Raw genomic sequence first — 15033 nt, forward strand, 5'->3', positions numbered from 1 at the left:
CACGCTCACGCGACTGACCAATCACAATATTTCTTAGTGCACGTTCACTTGGTTGAGATCAAGGCGGTCCGCGGACGTCGACCATAACCTGACACCGCTTCTCACTACGCCTACCTTCATTGTGCGATAACGTCATCCTGGCATGTTATTAGTGGTAAGCAAGGACCACCAGTACACAGCCATGCGTCCATTCTGACTTGGTCTATCCGTAAAGTGCACAGCATGTTTGCTCCAACTGAGCATTGCTTTCCTATGCGTCACTACCAGCTCGCATTGCGCATAGTTTCGCGGAGCTAATGTTCTCACAGTCTTCAATGACTCTCCATGATGCTGTTTTGTCGGGCATGGATTTTCTGGCAACACCTTGCCGGAAGCGAAGTTAGGCTGTACGAAGTTTCTGCATCCCGACGTTTTCCGAACCTTCGAACCGGATAACAGGTTGCTGTCCCAGCCATCAGCTGTGATGTCGAGGTTTGCGCAGATAGCTCGCGGCCTGCGCATGACTCTCCCAAGTATGCTGGACCGCAGGGCCTTATGTTCTGGGACAGGCGAGCTTAGAGTTTGATCTCTGTCTTCCTGGGCCCTACTAAAGCACCGCGCCTGCAAGAGGCGCAACACAAAACATTCATACCACATCACTCATTCTGTTGTCTTTCCGTGCACTTTCGGAACGTTCACCGAAATGTCCAGGACCTCGCACCATGCTCAAGACGTGGAGATTCAAGCCGCAGGGCGGACCGAGACACGAGAGGCATACGAGTATCATAGTCAGCGTCACGCAGCAGCAACGCCTTTCGAAGATCTGAACACCAGGGAAATCCTCGCGCCGTCGGTCTCCGCTTCTCCGAGTCGCGGACTGCCCAGGTCTCGATTGAGCGAATACTCTGAGCTGCAACCCCCCGCATCGGCGCAGCATATTGTGGTTCTGCCGCCGCCTGCCTACGAACCTCTGGTTGACACGCAGCTAGAGAGAATGTGGGCTTTGATGTCATGCTTCAGGCGCACGCCCCGCTGGTGAAGCGCAATAAAATCGAGTTTTCACTATATCCATAAAGTGTGTGCGAGATCCACAAAATAATAGCCGGATAACGTTCAATATCCGACTCTGCGAAACTGACCGTGTCGAGATTGCCAGGTCGTCGCGAGGTAGGTTGACCAGGTCATGTTCGTTCTTCTGTAGGGATATGCCGATATGCCGAGACTCTCGCATCAATGTATTAAGCGCGCGTATCGCCCCTCGTACCTCCGCCGTTGTCTTCTCTGCGTATCTTGCAGCTCGACCAAACCCTTAAGACAAGGTGACGATGAATAAATTAAACTAGCCTAACTCTCGTTTATGCCAGCACTGGCATCGTACGTTGCTAGTCTTGGACGAGGGTAAGTTTCACCAGTTCGTTATTAGAGCTATTAGTAGACTGTGCATTCACTTGGCTTTGCAACGCTTTAGATTTTACAGCTTGTTCGGATATTGGTCCTGCTCGCGAGGGTTCATCTGTAGAAGTAATTGCGTGTGTGCATTTTGCAGTTAGATCATGCATATAGGCTGGCCTTTGTTAGGAGTGGCTCAGGCGCGTCGCGTGGAATTGACGACTGGATGTCGAAATCCACTACGGCATCATCGTCACCATTCTGGTCGCTGGTAGACAGTCCCACACAGGTAGGCTTATATTGCTGATCCCGCATACATAGAGACTGAGTACCACCCGGGTAGGGAGCGCCCCATACTGCTCGGGCAGCAGACGAGGGTGGTGGAAGGGGCACTCGTCAACCGCGCTGGGAGCTGATCTTGCTTGTATTTAACCGCTAGCAGGTGTTAGGTGAAGGTGAGACGCTAGACTAGACCTCAGCCGATCGGCTGGCACGTTGATTGCGCCACAGTCGGGCGTTGGATTCCCTGCCGCTTCCTTCATGCCGTAAGAATTGCCTTTAATATATCCATCTGACAGCCGGGGTTATCGAGCGATTATACCAGCGCCCTCAATTTCCGTGTACACTCTTGGCCGCTCTTGATATAGCTGAGCATCTTCAACTCGTCGATCCGGTGTACGAGATTTTCCGCTCTTTCGGAGACTTCAAGTCCATGGGCGGGAAGAGCTGCGTCAACGTTGAGTGGAATATTCTGAAGACTCTACAGTGATAGCAATTATTGAGAGCAAATACGGGATGTAAACATGCGAAACAGGCCCACAACGATGTGAAGAAGCAAGAGAGACGCAGAACAGATGGAAACGCGACGACGACGATTAATAATTGAGCCTTCCCCGTATCATGCCAACGATAAGATCCTTCCCCTTCAGCACGCTAGTGAGCCAATTGCCCACAACGATACCCCAGAGCACATCAAAGTACCCGGCCCCATACGCCTAGTAACCCACACCTCAGCACCATCCACCCACAAGCACAACATTCAAACTCACCCTTCCGACGGGGATGACGATCATCTCCCTCGAGCCCTCGTACACCTTCGCCTGGGGCTGGTCCCGGAGGAAACTCACGACGTTCGGCACGACGACGGCGGCGTGCGCGCTGGCCTTGCCCGCCTGCTTCTGCTCACGCCACTCGACGATATCGCCTGCGGCGTACACGCCCGGGTGCCCGCGCACCTCGAGCGTCGGCGCGACACGGACGTGGCCGGACGCCGTGAGCACGCCGCCGCCGAGCGTCGCGACGACGCCTGTGTTCGGGCGCGCGCCGAACGCGGGGATCTGTGTGCGTGCAGCAAGTCAGCGTGGGTGGCGGGGTTCTGAGAGGGGCAGGGGACGCGCACCACGAGGTCGGCGCCCCTGATTATCTTGCCTGCGCGCGTGACGACGTCGGTGGTCGCGAGCGGCTCGGGGAAGACATCGACGTAGTCCTCGGCGACGAGCGCGACCCCGCGCGCGCGGACCGTCTGCTCCATGCGGTCCCGGAACTTGTCCGGGTAGGCGTCGTTCAGCAGGCGCGTGCCGCTGTGGACGATGGTGACCTTCGTGTTCTGTGCGGGAGCCACGAAGTTGTCAGCAGCGGCGGGGTGGAACATGTCAGGGCGGCCGTGCTCACCGGGTACGCGTCGAGGATCTCGCCTGCGAGTTCTGGGCGTGCCGTCAGTGGTGTGTGTCTCACGATCGAAGAGGTGGGGCAGCTTACCGATACCGACCGAGCCACCACCTGCGATGACGACGTTCTTCGCCTGGGCAAACGTCCGGCGCCACACCCCGATCTTCTCGCGCACCTCCTCGTCCGCGTCGCCAAAGTCGATGAGAGACGGCCACGTCGAGCCCGTCGCGAGGACGAGAGCGGCGTACTCGAGGCGGTCGCCGTCTGCGAGGACGAGCACGCCGCCCTTGCCGGGCGCGGTCTCCGCGATCTCCACGAGCCGGCCCTGGACGAAGGCCACGTTCTGGAGCCGGTCGTAGGGCACGAGCACCTTCTCCTCCAGCTGCCCGGCGGAGGAGACGACGGTCCGCAGCGCGGCGACGATGTTCACGAAGTACGGCCGCGCGCTGAGAAGTACGAGGTTGTACTGCGCGTGGTCGAGCTGCTTCGCGAGGCCTTTGGCGGCGTCGATGCCGGCGAAGCCTCCGCCGACGACGACGACGTTTTTCTTGCGCTCGTCGGTTTTCTTGGACATGATGCCGCTGGGAGCCTTGGCCGTCTGGATCTGCGTGTATTTGGGCCTCTTTTCATTCGTGTCTTTATACGTGTAGGTTGTCTACATGCATAAGCATGCCAGCCTGCGTAATGAGAAATGACACGCGCGCTTTACTCAGCATGATTGTGTTAAATCTCCACGCCCCAGCCGCTTCGAGCAAGCGAGACGGTGAAGTTGGCCGAACTCTTAGAACCAGTGTCAATTATGATAGGCTGGACTCTGTTTGCTTATTTGGGAACCCTGGTGCATGTCATGTCTCGAGGGCTCATCCTGACTCAGCAGCTGTCCCCAGCGCCGACCGAGCTGCGTGCAGGTCAGTCTGGTGACACCCATCCCTATGTAGATCTGTCCACGCACAATTTGAATGATCTGGAAATATTAGATGTTTTAGCACGGCTCGTGACTGGCGCATAGGATTTGTATGTTTCTGTATGTTGAAGTTCGGCCAAGGGCCCGAACTCGGTGATAGACGCGGGCTTTGTGGCGACCACGTGGCGTGCGGCCGGAGCCGAGACATATCACGAGCTCAATCTCCCACCACGGTTAAGCCGTCCCGCGTTCTCAACTATCGCTCGCATCCAAGATGACTAGGGCCTCCAAGGTTCTCAGGTGCGCCAGGGCGGGGGTTCAAGACACGAACAACGCATTTTACACAGCTCTGGTTTCTTTGGTCTCGCGGCAGTCCGGGTCTTCTCGGAAATGTATGATTCGAAATCACTAAGGGTGTCCGCAAAGCCGGCTGACGCTAAGCGGTCTCATAGTCCTGAGACTCCTTGATTAGCGTCAACAGGTGGAGCGCAGATAATTTTCATCGCTAACGGCGAGGTTGAGCTATTCCTTGCTGGGAACACCGACAACTGAAAATAGACCACTGAGTAATTATCTACGGTAGAGGGAAATGCATGTAAGTAAGCAAAGCGACATTCTACTACCTCAATGCTAGTGATGTGCGGGCCGGGCTTCAAAGCCCGCGAGCCCGCCAAGCCCGGCCCAAAAAGCCTGACCCGAGCCAAGCCTGGTAGCGGGCTCAAGGCCGGGCTCGGAGCGTAGTCAAGCCCAAGCCCAGCCCGGAAGCCCAGCCCTGGGTGCACCGACTCTGTTACTGTTCCCTGAGTTCAGCATAAGGTGAGAGAGATCTAATATGTACATACCAGACATAATATGAATATTTTAGACTCAATGGTTCCCGCCGAGCACGATTGTGCATCACCGTTTGCCGTAGGCGCGCGCTCGTGGGCTTCGTTGCGACTCGACTTATTCTGCGAGTGTACATCTTCTGGAGGCTAAATTCAGTGAGTACATGCAGTAATAATCTACTACATCCAAATATACTCCCTTTTCATAGCACCAGAATACTCGTTGTATTGTGAGCAAGCCTGCGGCTTGGGCTGGGCTCAGGCTCGGCTCGGGCTCAGGGCTCGGCTCGACGTTGCCACAAGCCCAAGCCCGGGCTTTGAGCCCAAGCCGGGTCCGCAAATCACTAGTAGGAACCCCCACTCTTTCACCAGCCCTTCTCATTACGTTCCCCGCAGGAGAGAAGTAACACTGGCAGGAAACTTATAGAAGAGGAGTCCATCGATGCGGTCGTCCTCTGGCTATCTAAACAGGCGTCTTTATTTTGCACATGGCACCATTCGTAATCTACAGGTCGAACTACTAGTGTTTCTATACAACACCGTACACAAGGTAGAATAAAAGCACAACAAATACAATTAATAATAAACATTATAAGCGGCAAATATACACACGAAAAAGGGAGCTGGGATCATTATTGCGACGTCTGCTATACCTCGCCTCTCTTAATCGCCCACCTCTCCTTGGATCGCCTGCTGATCGCTTTTAGGTCGTCTGCGTCCATGCTCGCTGCCCACGTCTCCGCCGAATCAGCAGAATAAGCCGCGTAAGAAACCGACTGGGATGCCAAGTCGTAGCCCGGTGTTCCATGCCAGAGTTGAGCCTAAGGCGAAGCCAAGGTCGCTTACTCGGCGGCTCTGCCAGCTTGCGCTAGACAATCATCGAGCGTGCGTGGCTGGCTGGCGGTGCAATGTTGCTGTGCGACAAGGCTATGAGCATCATCGAAGCCGTGATAGCCCTCGCTAGAGTACGCGGGCAAGTACGCTGATGAAGGATACAACACATGGCCGTTAGGGCTCGCTCCAAACGCGACCCACGTCGGCTGAGTAGTATTTGCAGTTACGAACGGCGTCAAAGTCGAGACGAGGCTGAAGGTTAGGACATGGTACGGAACCAACCTTGGCTCGTCGACGGGCCTAGTGTCGGTGTTCTTAATGTGATCGCCGGATGAGTACGAGGTGAAATTGAAGACGTCACGCCGGCCTTGGCCGTCTAGCGACGAGGCGGCCGAAAAAGGGTTGAGATGTCGAAAATCTGGCATAAAAAGGTAGCCCAACGTCTTATCCACGACGTCAGATTCGGGCGTGGAGGAGGCGCGTATGCCGTCGTCGTCACCGTCGTCGTCATCGTCTTGTGTAGCGGAGGGAGAGCTCTTGCGGGACTTCCTAGGGCGGCTCGTGGCGCGCATCCGGTAGTGATCGTCCTGGAGGTGGAGGACGAGTGTCCGCATCGAGTCGAAGATCTCCTCTCCGCGCTGTAGTTACGGATGAGGACTGCATAGTGGGGGGTGGGGACCCTCGTGCTCAGAGATGCGCTTGTCGAGGGGAGGACGGAGAAGAGGAAGCATAGTTGGCCGCCCTTCGATGTATGCATGCCAGCCGCGGGCTCGACGAACTGCCTCATCCGCGAAGCGGCGTCTATACCGAAGTTGCCTAGACCCCAGGAGCAGAAGCTGGGGGACGCGATGCGCTTGTCGTAGGAGAACGAATTGCACTGCGTCGGCGGCTGGCGGTCGAGGTTGGGACTGGCAGTGACTCTCCCACCGGGCAGCATCGTCGAACCACTCGTTGCAAATAACTCGCTTCAAGAGTGCGCGGCCCTGAGATGCTTCTTGACGCAACCGTAGACGTACCTCGGCCGCTTCGCGTCTGACGAGGTGCTGTTCCCAAAGCAAGCGTCAGCGCGAGACTGCGTCCAGAGAAAGACGAGATGACGAACCCTTTCTGGCTCCCTCTCGGCTCGGAAGAGCAGCAACACCGCTCAGGCTCCAGACTGGAACGCACCTCGACTTCAGGTGTGTAGAGAGCAATAAGGTCGCAGAGGATGGCCCGGCCAACTTCGCTCCGGATCAGTGCCGCGAGAAACAGGCCATCCTTCTCCCACCCTACTACGACGTCTCCAATGACGGCATCGTTACATCTATAGTTTTTCTTGCTGCGCTGACACCATAAATGCAGAAGATGTCGATGGATCTGCGTCAATTGTCCATGTCGTGCTCGACTCGGACGCGTGCAATGACATGGACCGAGGATGTCGGTCGCGGTGCAGTTCAGAGTCTGGTCGCGTCTTTTATACAGTGTGTTTGGTTTTATTTGTGTCCTGTTCAGCGCTCCGCAGACGCGTCTCAACGCGGTCACGTGGTGCATCCGCGGTTTCTGGCCGCCGTCGCGTCTCTTTCTGTCGTTCTGGTTATATCTTCCATCTTGGCACAACAATATTCTTTGCCATTCTTTCTCTGTGCTTTTTCTTCTTCTCAGCACGTGTCACAAACATGAATATAGATCAGAGCCTACACTAGAACGACGTTTCGTCCTTCTGACAAGACCCGTGAAGGCCACGCTCGCCTCAGAGGACTTATGGCATCGCGCTTCTCATTCACACTCGCCAAGTCTTGGGTATATGCTGCCTCTTGAGGGATAAAAACGGTACATTGATCTATGCACTTGGCTTTCATGAAACATACTCGAAAATCAAGGATGCGGGGCCCCGATTTCCAGAGCGGATGACAGTCCTTAGGCTAGCGGCAACGGAGGAGTCTAGTACCTGAACAAGCTAGGTCACCGGAGTATTCAGTTTTTGTAGTGGCCTCCACTTCAAGCGTTTCTCCTTCGGTATCGCAGTACCGTAACCAAATAATATCCAGGTGGTGGTAAGTGCGTTGTTTTTGATAGCATCACGCTTGTCGGCGAGGCTGCGAGGCTCGAGCTTCTCGGTCGACTGCAACTCCGAGGCCCAGTCAAATCGTTCACGGCGATGCCCATGTGCATGTCGGCAAGGCCACGATGCAGGTTCTCTCCGAAGCAGCAGACGCCTGGATGATCATAAATTATGGGCATCGTACGGGTGTATGAGAATCAATGCGGAGAGGCCGCGTGATGAGTCCTAGATGTGAGATTATGTAACTTCAACTTGCGATATGAGTGAACATGACGCCGCCCACAGTAGAAGTACCCATACTCCGCTTCGGTAAAGCTGAGCCATCACTTTCGCCGCAGCTCAGTGACTGGCGCGGGGCGTGAGTTTCTATGTTCATACCGAAGACCCACGAGTTGGTCTGCATGCACTCGGGTACGCTCGCCGCGACAGTTGGAAACGGTCTGCACATAGTTTCTAGGCTGCTGGGAACATCATGGAACAGGAATAGCAAATAACCCCGTTAGAATCTCATCGAATGCCTTGAATTTCTCGTTAAAGATGGTCTTAAGAACTCGGTCAACACGAGTCTCTCCCGCAGTAAACTTCTCGTCTCTAAACCGAACTGTGTGGCCTGACACCTGCCGAAATGGCTGGAGACAGTCATTGTTCCGATTTTGAAACTGTCCTCAGATTCCAGTCGACCAAACATGTCGTATCGAATGTACGGTACAGGCTGCGCCTCACGCATCGTCGATGAGCACTTTAATATGCTAAATCCTTACATCCGAATCCAGGAATCAGCCCACCAGATGCAGAACACCTGCAAGATTCCCACGTCTGAAACTGGACGTAATCGTACGTCGAGTGGGGGAATATCGAGCATTGGACAGTCCATTGGCTTCATAAGGTGCGGTAGCACCGAAAGAGTCGTTGAACGTGCCACTTATCTGCGGGCTTTTGAAAGACGTGCTGAATGTACGTCACTTTGAGGAAGACACAGAGGCGCACATCGCGCTCGGGCTTATGCAGGCGCATGATTCCCATGTATACGCAGTGAATCAGTGTTCTCTCAAGAGAGGGGCAAAGGATCCGCAAAGATGGGGCAAGCATGCGGTCGAATCTCTTGAGCTTGACGCCAGACGTCGAAGGTCTTGGCCCCACGATGCCCATGGCATACTTGTCTGCCTCAATATGTCTTTAGCAAGACCGAGTAGAGGCTCAGGGCTGTGTAACTTAGGCGATGTCGAGCAGTGTGCCACTATACCAGCATGTCACCCCAGTACGGGATCTATGCAACTAGATCGGCGCTATCGCTTTGCGCAATTGCTGTGCAAAGACCCACCATGGCCTAGAAAAGCGAGAGTTTTAGCTAAATCCCTGCAGCATCGACATTGTAATAAAAAAAAAAAAACGTGGAGCCATGTGCACGTTCGATATCTGTCTGCAAGCATGGCATGCTGATGCAGACGTCTGCACACACCGGCGGAGTAGTAATCGGGCCCCTTCTGGCGGTTGCGGGCTTGCATGATTGGCTAATGACGACCGGTCTGAGTGTTCAATATTTGATGGTCGAGGAGGCTCGTCACAAGGGAGGGTATAAGCATAGAAATACGTTTATGATAGGGAGTTTGAGCTGCAACAGGGACCCGCATAGGTCCAAGATGTATGCCATGACGTAGCAGTCCGAACGGTCACACCTGTACTTTGACTTTTCGAAGCCCGACGCGAATTCCGCTCGGAACCTTCCGGGGGTACCGGGACGGCGGGCTTTGCGAGATTACATCCGGGGACCGACAAGACGCGCACCGTGGCCCGCCTCTCCCCCAGAACTCACCCCAGCCCATGGCACTTCCCCTCCAGATCACAGCCGAAAGTCACAAAATGCATTGTAATCTGCCGCTGACCTCTACGTCTTATCCACCCCCTCATTAGAGAACCCTGCTCCTCCTCGCCCGCCCCAGTTTCTCGCACTTCAACGGCCTTACCATGTCTCCTCACATCGACTACTACCCCGCCTCTGCCTCCCACGGCAACGGCTACGCCCACAACCGCAAGAACCCTGCAATATATTCCTCCATCGGCTGTGTTGTATCCAATGGGCATGCCTCTTCTTCAACAGATAAGAAGCCCGAGCTCTTGGACCGCTTCGTTCACGCGTACGACGAACTCCAAGTCTACAAGTGCGCACCATCACTTCTTTCCAGCGCTTCTTATGGACTGACACACACACAGAGAAGGAAAGCCAGTGGCTGTTGACGGTCACACCCTCAGCATTGCCGCAGTGGTAGCTACTGCTCGCTATGGAGCTGCCGCGGCTCTCGACGACAAACCCAAGACACGTGAGCGTGTTCTGCAGAGCAGACGCGTGATTGTGGACAAGGTCAACGCTCAACGCAGCGTGTACGGAGTCAGCACAGGCTTCGGTGGCAGTGGTGAGTTCTTCGTCTATCTCGCTTTCATTCAGCTCATCTGGAGCCTTGTGCACAGCCGATACTCGTTCAAACGACCCTCTCCTGCTCGGCAATGCCCTTCTCCAGCACCAGCAGGCTGGTGTACTGCCGTCTCAGAACGAGGCTCCCCTCCGGGCACTTCCCCTGGGCGATCCCCTCGCTACGACCAGCATGCCAGAGGCTTGGGTCCGTGGCGCTATCCTTATCCGGATGAACTCGCTCATCCGCGGTCACTCTGGCATCCGCTGGGAGCTGATCGAGAAGTTGAATGAGCTTTTGCGGGAGAACATCACACCACTCGTCCCTCTGCGTGGCAGCATCTCGGCTTCTGGAGGTCAGTTCTGTTTGTGCTGCTGAAGCGTAGGCGCCCGACGCTAACCCTATTGCTTGGTTTCCAGATCTGTCCCCTCTATCGTACGTCGCTGGAACCCTGACTGCTAACCCGGCGATTCGCGTTTATGACGGCCCTGTATCCTTTGGTCCGCGTCGCATTCTTGCCTCCAACGTTGCGCTAGCCAATCACGGTGTTGCCCCGATCTCCCTCTCGTCCAAGGAGCACCTCGGCATCTTGAACGGCACTGCGTTCTCTGCGTCCGTCAGTGCGCTTGCTCTTAACGAGGCCGTTCACCTGTCGCTACTCGCGCAGATCTGCACAGCGATGGGCACCGAAGCCATGACTGGCGCCGTCGCCTCCTTCAATCCTTTCATCCACGACACCGCCCGCCCCCACCCAGGTCAGGTTGAAGTCGCACGCAATATTAGGACACTTCTTGAGGGCTCGCAGATGGCACTCAAGCATGAGGACGAGGCCCACATTACCGAAGATGAAGGCGAGCTTCGTCAGGATCGCTACCCGCTTCGTACTTCGGCGCAGTTCCTTGGCCCGCAAGTCGAGGATATCCTCTCCGCGCTGGATGCGGTCACGGTGGAGTGCAACTCGAGTAAATCTTTCTTGTAGTGTATTACCTGTCATTCGCTGAACTTAGGCCGCAGCTACCGACAACCCTCTGGTCGACGGCGAAACCGGGACTGTGCACCACGGTGGGAATTTCCAGGCCATGGCCGTCGCGAGTGCGATGGAGAAGACTCGCCTGGCTGTTTATCATATCGGCAAGCTTCTCTTTGCGCAGTGCACGGAGCTCATCAACCCAGCGATGAATCGCGGACTGCCGCCGAACCTGGCAGCGACGGACCCGTCGCACAATTACTTCGCCAAGGGTATCGACATTCACACCGCCGCCTACGTCAGCGAGCTCGGGTACCTCGCCAACCCAGCGTCGACGCACATCCAGTCTGCCGAGATGCACAATCAGGCTGTAAACTCCCTTGCTCTGATTTCAGCTCGGTACACGATCACTGCGCTTGATGTGCTCTCACTGCTGACGTCGAGCTACCTGCTTGCGCTGTGCCAGGCACTCGACCTGCGCTCGATGCACCACGACCTTCAGTGTTCGCTGTCAGCCATCGTGCGTGAGCTCGTGCCGAAGCATTTCCCGTCTGTGGCCAGACATGCGGACGTCCTCGTGCCGATCCTCGAGCGCGCCGTCTTCCGTGCCCTCGACACTACGAGCACCGCAGACGGCGAGGCGCGCATGCACAGCGTCGCTGCGTCCACGACGACGCCACTGGTCGACTTCCTCTCCGCGGACGCCGCGTTTGCCTCCGAGCTCGCGCATGTCACCGGCTTCCGCATAGAGCTTGCGCAGTGCGCTTCAAAGACCCTAATGGCTCTACGTGCGCAGTACCTCGAGGGCGCGCGTGGCTCTACGCCCGCGAGCAAGTACCTTGGCAAGACGCGCGCGGTGTACGAGTTCGTGCGGGTCACGCTCGGGGTGCGGATGCACGGCGCGAAGAACCTGCACGGGTTCGCGATGGGCGCTGGCATCGAGGGCGGCACGGTCGGCGGCGACATCTCTGTCATCTACGAGGCCATCCGGGATGGCGAGATGCAGGGTGTCGTCATGCAGCTCGCCAAATCGGTCAAGGTAGGTGAGATGTAAACGACTTGATATTATTGGGACTTGAACTTTTCGTTTGTTCTTGAGCAATGTTATAATAGAAGGCTCAGGTGTATTGTTATGTGCCATGTGCATACTTTCGTGGACGCCCCAAGTTTACTGAATGAACGTCTTGTCAGACAAATCTTTTTCGTACTGTAGACTTTCGACCTGAACAGCTACGGGTCACAGAAGCCTCAAACCTGTTGCCTGGAGCCTCGGAAGTACTCTGTGGTGCGAGGATGGCCTGGCTTCTCAGTGTCAGAAAAAAAGAACGAAAAAAGAACGAAATTCTGGACGCTCATGATATCTAGGGTCCACAGCTCCCAAGAGCGATCACGAGCTGTTACAGCTACTTGACTAGTAAGTAAATGAGTAAGCTAGCTCAGTAATCCCTCTAAGTAAACAGTGTGATCTATTTTGCCCTGTCGCTGATATCGCTTATCGTGACTGATATCGGCGAGCAATTTTCCCTTCGAGTCGCGATGGCCCTAGGCTCTCAGCCGTCCTGAGTTCGCTATAGATAATTTATGTAATGTCTTTTCTGACATTTACCACAGCGCGTAAGGCTCGACGGCGTTCAGTGTGACATCCGTGTGAGGAGATTTTTAACATGGGGAGCAGGCATACTTATTGTGCCAGAATGCAGATCCTCTTGACTTTTATAACCCAGGATGTTATCGTAGTACTCGTGGCAATTGAAGCAAGATCCTTACGTCGTACAGCATCAGGAATCGATCGAGCACAAAAAGCGTCGATGACTAATAGATTCCACATCTCGTAGATTTTGCGGCTTGAGTTCAGCTGTCAGCCGGTGAGAGCGCTATCTTTGTTACCCTGAATGCCGATAAGCAGCAACCGGGGCTCTTGCAGCGTCCGATCGATAACGTTACTCCCGACAGCTTCGCGGTGGTCCTTTAAGTTATCGGCATGAATGGTTTCGTTTGTGGCGACATCCAGAACTTCGTTTGCCAAGTGGACATGCCCTGACTAATCAGGCAAGATATCCTCATCGGCCTTCGTCAGCTAACGCACACTGGCTTGGGCGGCGATGTTAATAACATGCGAGAAGCATGTTGCCACTGCTTGTCAGATCATCAGAGTTGAGCGAGAAGAATTAGTACGCAATGCAAGACGTACAAGCACAACAGGCAGCCAACCCAGGGCGTGTCAGACTTCTCCATAAACATCGGCTCACCCAATGGAAGACTCGCAGGCTCATCAGTGAGGAAAAGCTTGCACGTTATGTACATGTTGTCAAGCAGAGAGCGACAACGTGATCCTGCAGAAACGCGAGATGGGCTTCCTGGATCGATGCTGTATTTGACGTGGGACCAACACCGTGAACAGCAGGTGATCTGGGGCCATTTCTGAGTCTGATATGCGCTCTTATACTCGGTCTTGCGCGTCTCGGTAGGCGGAGCCGCCTTCAAGCTTCAAGATTCAAGTTAGGATCCAGCGTGCGAGCTAGCGGTCTGGTGTGCGGCATTTCGTAATGGCGAGAGGGAGACGGACTGTTCGGGAATGTTATAGAAACGCCGTCAAAAGAAGGAGAGGTCGAAGTCAGAGCATATGCGGCTTCCTGAGAAGTTTGCCGTGAGCAGAGAGGTTGCTTGTGGCGCGGAAAAGCCAAGACGCGAAGATGACTATTGAGAAGACGTATCGAGAGATCAAAACTGGAATGGAGAATGTCTGGAGGACTTTCAGTATGTAGGATCTGCACAGATGCATTTAGGTCCCACCAACATTTCATTGGACGCGAGGACACTACACAGTTTCGTGTCAGCGGCGAGTTGCTTGTAGCATTGCACCATACACGTCAGACCCACCTGAACTCAAAACCCGTGCATCACAGACAGATGCCAAAGGGACAGCATCCCAAAGTTACCTCCATATAATAATGTCGGAGATCGTTGAATAGCGACGCTAACGGCAGGGCTGCGGTACCCGTACCGTTCGGCTAGCGCAAGTGGACCTACACTGAGATATCTTGTGGCTGAATTTTCATGATAGCACTGTGTAATAAAATGATCAAGAAAGCAGTAGATGATTTCATTGGATTTGGTAGGGTCTATACGTAGAAGCGACGGGGACGGAGGAGGATTTCGGTTCATCACGTGCCACGCTGAGCCAGATGCCGGGCAACTAGGTCATGGCAAGGGGGGAGGCCGCCGTAGGCGGCGCGCTAGCAGCCCAGGGACCCGTGGGAAGCGTTTGACCAGGGTCGGTCAGGGTTGGCCAGGGTTCCCACGGTCTCGGCAGAGATCTTGGGACGGAGATGTGAAGGGAATCCAAGCTGGTGGTCGATGAAGGATCGCCATCAAAATGCAGAATCTCGCGTCGGGCTTGATGTTGTCCGTTGACCACAGTTTGGCCCGCCGTCACTGCCGCTTGCCAGCTGAACCCGTCGTCCACCCATCGTCCACCTGACTGACCTGTAGATTGATGTGCCATGACCTGTCTGCTTGCCAATAAAAATATATTTGCAGTATTGCCATCCAAACGGCGCTGTCCAGAGAAGTGCAACATCTTGCGGGAGCGATGAGTGAGGTCAGAGGGCGGTTGGCAAAACTGGCGGGCGAACAACATAGCTGCTTGCCTTTTGTGGGCAGGACACTGTGCTAAGAGACGAAGAGAGCGGAAATAGGGGATGGTATGTCTTTTGCTTTGGTCCACCTCATTCTTGCCATGCCACACATCAAACCCGAGCACCTCAAACTATGCATCATGTCTTTGGATGCAGTCCGACATGACAACCCGCGTGACATTATCATTCGACGAGTGCACCACAGCGGCGCTTGCGCCTTGCTCAAATCCTGCCGACCCCTGTGCTTCTTGAAGACACAGAAGTCTTTCGGCTTCCTCTCTTCTTTCACTGCATCGGCCATGTCTCCAAAGACGATGTGAAGAACTTGTCGAACCAGCGCCAACAGTGTTATTACCCGAACAACAATCCGCCTCGAAG

At 54.9% G+C, this 15033-nt stretch overlaps 3 protein-coding genes across 3 annotated transcripts; 1 reads left to right on the top strand and 2 right to left on the bottom strand.

Moving 5' to 3' along the window:
- Positions 1-2243: 2243 nt before the first annotated feature.
- Positions 2244-3675, bottom strand: PHACADRAFT_178488 (uncharacterized protein; the record flags this gene model as incomplete). Its single annotated transcript, XM_007400937.1, has 5 exons — positions 3127-3675; positions 3040-3071; positions 2768-2974; positions 2418-2705; positions 2244-2363 (listed from the first exon to the last, which is right to left on the bottom strand). The coding sequence occupies exons 1-5, from the start codon at positions 3608-3610 to the stop codon at positions 2244-2246; spliced, it is 1131 nt and encodes a 376-aa protein (XP_007400999.1). The 5' UTR covers positions 3611-3675.
- Positions 3676-4985: 1310 nt separating this feature from the next.
- Positions 4986-6538, bottom strand: PHACADRAFT_188268 (uncharacterized protein; the record flags this gene model as incomplete). The annotated part of the gene is made up of 2 exons (XM_007400938.1): positions 4986-6239; positions 6281-6538. The coding sequence occupies 2 exons, from the start codon at positions 6536-6538 to the stop codon at positions 5610-5612; spliced, it is 888 nt and encodes a 295-aa protein (XP_007401000.1). The 3' UTR covers positions 4986-5609.
- Positions 6539-9422: 2884 nt separating this feature from the next.
- On the top strand, positions 9423-12215 carry PHACADRAFT_213633 (uncharacterized protein). Its single transcript, XM_007400939.1, has 5 exons — positions 9423-9801; positions 9854-10053; positions 10109-10405; positions 10470-11012; positions 11065-12215. The coding sequence occupies exons 1-5, from the start codon at positions 9608-9610 to the stop codon at positions 12069-12071; spliced, it is 2241 nt and encodes a 746-aa protein (XP_007401001.1). The 5' UTR covers positions 9423-9607; the 3' UTR covers positions 12072-12215.
- The last annotated feature ends 2818 nt before the right edge of the window (positions 12216-15033 follow it).

The sequence above is a fragment of the Phanerochaete carnosa genome (genome assembly GCF_000300595.1).
Source record: "Phanerochaete carnosa HHB-10118-sp unplaced genomic scaffold PHACAscaffold_11, whole genome shotgun sequence".
Classification (NCBI taxonomy): Eukaryota; Fungi; Basidiomycota; class Agaricomycetes; order Polyporales; family Phanerochaetaceae; genus Phanerochaete; species Phanerochaete carnosa.

Excerpts from the sequence above, each read along its gene's own strand:
- PHACADRAFT_213633 (XM_007400939.1), top strand. The coding sequence starts at position 9,608 with ATGTCTCCTCACATCGACTACTACCCCGCCTCTGCCTCCCACGGCAAC. Across the intron at positions 9,802-9,853 it reads GACGAACTCCAAGTCTACAA|AGAAGGAAAGCCAGTGGCTG; the intron begins GTGCGCACCATC and ends ACACACACACAG. Across the intron at positions 10,054-10,108 it reads CACAGGCTTCGGTGGCAGTG|CCGATACTCGTTCAAACGAC; the intron begins GTGAGTTCTTCG and ends CCTTGTGCACAG.